General features: G+C 40.7%; 1 protein-coding gene across 2 annotated transcripts in view; it reads left to right on the forward strand.

Moving 5' to 3' along the window:
• The first annotated feature begins 5,059 nt into the window (after positions 1-5,059).
• Positions 5,060-6,073, forward strand: part of LOC107090031 (cAMP-dependent protein kinase catalytic subunit beta) — a 15,219-nt gene continuing 14,205 nt past the window's right edge. The window contains exon 1 of one of the 2 annotated variants that reach the window (XM_015383170.1): positions 5,060-5,423. In XM_015383170.1, the coding sequence (XP_015238656.1) occupies positions 5,378-5,423 (46 nt within the window). In that variant the 5' untranslated portion in view covers positions 5,060-5,377. The remainder of the gene's footprint in view (positions 5,424-6,073) is intronic. The other variant, XM_015383171.1, reaches the window with a different exon arrangement.

Consider the following 6,073-nt stretch of genomic DNA (forward strand, 5'->3'; position numbering starts at 1 on the left):
CAGCATAGACATGAGTTTGGACAGGGGCCTCCTGTCCCCCACCTGCTGTACACAGCCCAGAGGACAGCCCAGGACTGAGCTGGACCTCTTGATGATCTTGTCTAGTCTTTTTCTGTCCCTCTCCGTGATGCTGTTGCCCCAGCAGGCCACACTGTACAGGATGGCTGATGCCACCACAGAGTCGTAGAAGGTCTTCAGGAGTGGCCCTCTCACTTCCTCAAGAGGTAGAGCCGGCTCTGGCCCTTCCTGTACAGAGCCTTCGTGTTGTGAGTCCAGTCCAGTTTGTCGTTGAGATGAACACCTATGTACTTGTAAGTGTCCACCCTCTCAATATCCTTTCCCTGGATGTTCACTGGGGGAGGGACGGTGGGACGGCGTCTGAAGTCCACCACCATCTCCTTGGTCTTTCCCGCGTTTATGAGGAGGTGGTTCAGCTGACACCAGTCCACAAAGTCCTGAATGAGTCCTCTGTACTCCGCGTCGTGATCTGTGATGAGGCCAATGAGGGCGGAGTCGTCGGAGTACTTCTGCAGGACGCAGCTGTCCGTGTTGTGTCTGAAGTCTGCAGTGTAGAGGGTGAAAAGGAAGGGCGCTAAGACCGTTCCCTGGGGGGCCCCCACACTACAGGTCCTGATGTCAGACACACAGTCTCTCGTCCTCACAAACTGGGGCCGGTTTGTGAGATAGTCCAGGATCCAGTCGGCCAGGTCACAGTCCACTCCTGCAGTCTCCGGCTTGTCTCTCAGGAGTCTCGGCTGGATGGTGTTGAAGGCACTGGAGAAGTCAAAGAAGAGAATCCTCACAGCGCTGCCGGGCCTCTCCAGGTGGGACAGAGAGCGATGCAGGATGGAGATGATGGCGTCCTCCACACCAATGCCAGGTCGGTAAGCAAACTGCATGGGGTCCATAGCAGAGCTATATATATGTACATGGTCTGATGAATGAGACATCGGAAGATTGTTGATGAGAACAACCCGTTGTTTTACAAACCATGTCTGTGCCTATTGGCCAGCGCTCTGACCAACAAGCGCAACTGACTGTGACGTAGTAAGCGCGACAGAAAGCTGGCGGGGGAGTGTAAACAAACAGCCTGTCGGTAAAACGGGGAATATGTCCTTCTTAAAAATGAATGAGAGTAGAGCCTCTTCCTGCTCACATTTCAATGAAAAACCCCCAGTCTAATCCTTCCAAAACTGATTCCAAAGCTGAGTCAAGAATCGCCATCAGAGCCAGCGGTGTGTGTTACTGTTCAATAGATGTTGCCATCTTCCTTGTTGTCCTTTCTCCAGCGTCATGCAACATTGTCGTCACGCCCTCAAAACCCCACCCACTTTGCATCCAGAAATTCAAAACACATCTCTGCGTTGTGATTGGCCCGCCAGTTCTAGGGCCCCGGGCATTGATGGAGGCTAGACCAAACTTGCAGGCAAAAATGATTTTGGCTGCTGGCGGACGGGGTTAGTTTACTAGGCTTCCTGATCTTGGCATAAGTAAATAAATCACCATAAATTGAATCTCTGTTAGGGATTTCTGGCATTGTTTTATACTGCTTTAACATTTATTTGACAAGTGTTCTAATGCTTTCATTTACTTGGATTGCACACCACAGCTGGGTTATGGGGTGCCTCAAGGTTCAGTTTTGGGCCGTTTTATTCAATTTTTTATTTTATTGTATATATTGTATCAGTTTCTTTTTACTTATCTAAACAAAGCATTTTGGCTCACCTGCAGTCTAGGCAAAATGCAACAGAGAGACAGTTGACAAAGACAGAAAGAAGAGCATACAAAACTCTGGCCTCCCTGTGTTGGCTCCCATGCAGTTAAGAATTAAATATGCAATTTTGTTCTTTACTTTTAGGGTACTTCATGTGCAGGCCAATAAATGCATTCTATAGTTTATGCAAACCTATAACTCTGAGATCTTCGAGTCAAATGCTCTGGCTGGTACCATAAACCCCTTTAAAAACCTTTGGAGACTGAGCGTTTCAGGCAGGAGCTCAAGGCTTAGAGTGCTCCCCTTAAACTCATGCTGCACAGACTACAGATTCTTCAATGTAATGTGACAGAAATTCTTATTCAGACAACCCTTTATTTGAAGTCCTTGCTATTTTAAACAGTGTTTTCTTTGTGAAGCACTTTGCCATGTTTATGTCTGCAAAAGATGCAATTGCACTAAAATTTCACAGAATTACTTACTTACTAACTTACATAGTTAAGTTGTTAAAATATACATGAATTTAATAATAATTTGCCCAAAAAGCTAAATACAAAAAATAAATTTTTTTGACTGTTTCACAATGACATAATAACAGCAGCATAATTTAAGACAATGTTTTGCTCTATTTTAGAAATACGTTTTGTTTAGTCAAATACCTCACAGCTGATGAGGTGATAACCCTGGCATCTGGACATGTGTGTTTTCATACACAGATCGAGAAAAAGAGACCAAAATTGGAAAAAAACAGAAATAAACATGTTTAACCAAAAGAAAAGATTTTTTAATGCATCCACATATTAAAATGGAAAATAATATAAACACGTGGTATTCGCCTCTTTGAAATCCAGAAGGATATAAGGTAGGAATCAGACTGTCAGTTGATGCGAATTATTGTTTTTATTTATTTATTTATTTATTTATTTATTTATTTATTTATTTATTTATTTATTTCCAGCATTCCATAAAAAATATAAATCTAAAAGCAATGTAAATAGAATATAAATTTTAAGTTTAGTTTAATCTCATTATAAAGATACCTGCTTTGTGAAGGCCTAAGAGGTTTTGGATTCTGTTTCTTTCTTGCATAAAGTGCATTAGCAACAAATATCGCTTAAGGAGCTTGCACAAAAAAGTTAGTTAATCTATTCATATAAACAGATTCAGTTGCGTAAAGTACAATTTGATACCAGTTTTAAAACAATGCAGTCAAGTTCCTTTTATTGGTACAAAGTTTTTGGGGTTTTTTGTGCCAGGGAAACTCACCAGATTTTTTAAAGTTACTAACTTGCAGCTGTTGCTTCTCCTTAAAGAGGATTTCTTACCAAGCCATGACTACCTGGGAGAGTTCTACTTAGAGAAGTATTTAAAAGGCCCAGTATTTCCTGCTGTGCTGATGACATTCATGGATCAGGTTTGGAGAATGTATTAGGAGAACAGCAACATCAGTACTGTATTGTAAACCTCTAGCCTATATGGTAAAATGGTAAGAGGAAAGCCTGTGTTACAAATAACATAAAACAGATCTAATGCAACATTTGTAGTTCGCCAAAAGCAATTCAAAGTACACAGTAAACACGTGGAAAAAGAAGCTACTGGTAACAGCATCATGCTGTGGGCATACAGGAATGGAGAAACTTGTAAGAGCTGATGGAAAGATGGATAAAGCAAAATCCAGGGTTATCCTGCCAGAAAATGCATAGACAAAGGACTTTGTGTGGCAAGAAATGCGAAGACATTCAGAGAAGCTCTCCTTCAATCTAACTTAACTTGAACTTAAAAAAATAGCAAGCTGGATACATACAAGCAACCCTTTTTAGATTTTTCATTACGAAAATAAAAGCCATGGATGGCCTCTTTGTTCTGTTTCATACTTATGCACACATTTAATGACATGGCTCCCCAAATCATCACTGACTGTATAACTTCATGCTCAACCTCAAGCAACTCGATTTATGTGTCTCTGCTCTCATCCTCTGTACTCTGGGCCATTGACTTCCAATAATAATGGTACATTTACTTTCATTTGAAAAGAAGGTTTCATACAACAGAGTGATGACAAATGAGACAGGCATCAGTACTCAGTGATGAGAGGATGAAAAAATAACCTTAGACAACTTGGCAGTCCAGTGCCTTTCTCCAAAGCCGAAATCAGGGGCGGAGCTAGAGAGGGGGCCAGGGGTGACCATGGCCACCCTTAGCCAATCATTGGCTGTGGCCACCCCTACCATTTTTTCCCTGTAATACAGACAGTGGCAGCAGTAATACTCTCAAGCGGAATATTCAAAACATTTCAATCTTTCATATATTAACATTTACTTGACAACAAAAACATTGTGGTTAATTATGCACATCCATATACTAACATTAAAGATGATAAGCAGCGAATTCATGCTCTTTTCAGAACTAGATTTTGTGTTATAAAGGGGTCATATAGGAGTATTCAGTGAAATCATAGATAACTATTTTAATAAAAAAATTAATGATTATTGATAAAAGTAACTAATAACAAAAAGAAAAGATGTTCGCCCCAGAACTCAAACCGGAAAGAATTGTATCCACTATACCTTTTATCTAGAAAGATGTTGAAATATATGCCTCTATTTTTTTAGCAAAGGCTGTAGGAAAGGGCATTTTGTCTTTATTTAGAAAATATGGATGTTGTGCTCCTTAATTTTCCTGTTGGAACAGTGTAGCGTTACCTTGAGGTTCTGGCTCCTATCCACTTTCGGCCACCATTCAGTGTATGTTGGTTACTGCCTGGCCACCCTTTTGAAGATTTTCTGGCTACGCCCTTGGCCGAGATCAAACAGTTATTAGGTTACTATGGTTGTTTATAACATAAAGTACATCAAACCTGTTGCCTGAGGTAGATAATCCAGTTCCAAAAAGTGGAAACCTGAACAGTTTTCCTTCATGTTCACCTAACTAGGTGGAGGTGGAAATGCTCTTTAAAAGTAATCTTCTTTACTTCTTCTACTTTCTTTCTTTATTTTTTTGAAAGATTAAGTACTAAAAATCTTTAAAAGAATAAGTTGTTAATAATTGGATCAGTTAAGAATACAAAAGATAACAATAAAAAACAATTATTTACAGTTAACCTGAAAGGTTTTCATCTTTAGCTACAATACTGACAATAACTTTTTTACTTCTGATTATGTATTTTTTGTACTTTTTTTTTTGGTCAAAAGCAGCAAAGTGGTATGTATGCTGGGTAGTTATCTATGGACACAATCGTGCCGTCTAACAAAAACACGCGGAAGCCTCTATGGTCTCGTATCTTGTCACCGACATCTCAGGCCAATCGGCGCCCAGAACACAGCGGCCAGAATGCGGCTGAGCAGCCTCAGCCTCAGCAGAGGGCCAGTGACCGCTAGCTCCATATCAGCCGCTCACAAGCAGCAGCAGCGGAAATCTTCCAGTGGGAAGGAGGAGGGGGGAGAGGCAGAAGGAAGAAGAGCGAAGGGACGGGCAAGGAGAAAGGATACGGGACATTATTTGATCCGACTAGAGTAAATGTTTACGTTGATTTGATTTAAGCCGTGTTAAAGAGTTCTTTAAATAATAAAAAAAAACACACACACACACAGCAGCTGAAATACTAGCTAGCTTCCGCCGCCATCTCCTCCTCTCAGTCGGAGCGACCTCCGTGTCTTCCAAACCATGGGGAACGCTGCAACCGCCAAGAAGGGCAACGAGCTGGAGAGCGGTGAGTCCTGGCTGTCGGTTAGCCTCGCTCATGGTTTTAAAACGCCGTTTGAGTGTGTTCCACTATGCATTAGCTAGCTAGCTTCCATTTATATTTACAAATGTCTAAACTGGTGGACCGTTTTAAATGTCCATCGTCGCATATTCCTACATTATCCAAGACGAACTCCTAAATTAAATTTTTTCTCTGTATTGTATCGTTGTTTTTAAATGTGGCCCATAATGTTTTCACTTCCAGTGTTGAAAATTGTGTTAAAACTTATAGGTGGACGGTTAAAGTAGTATTTACCGATGCGTTTTAACATGTAGTTGATTTAAATAAGTGTTTTTGTCCTCGCTGGAACATAGCTAGTCTGCTAACTTTAGCTGTTATAGTGGTGGGGGGGATTAGCCCTCAGAAGGCCCCTCTGTCCCTCCTTATTGTGGTGTTGGCAGAAGGCCTTTTACAGATGCACGCATACAGTTTCCTACGGAAGAGGATTAGGGACACTGAAAAAATAAAAAAAAGTTGAGTGATTTTTAAATTTTATTTCAGTTTAATATGGGAAAAAAAGTGATAAATCTGACTTTGATCCCAGAATTATGACTTTTTTCTTAGAATTCTGACCTTTTTCTTAGAATTCTGACTTTTTTTCTCAGAATTCTGACTTT

The sequence above is a fragment of the Cyprinodon variegatus genome, unplaced genomic scaffold (assembly GCF_000732505.1).
Source record: "Cyprinodon variegatus isolate N-32 unplaced genomic scaffold, C_variegatus-1.0 Scaffold277, whole genome shotgun sequence".
Lineage (NCBI taxonomy): Eukaryota > Metazoa > Chordata > Actinopteri > Cyprinodontiformes > Cyprinodontidae > Cyprinodon > Cyprinodon variegatus.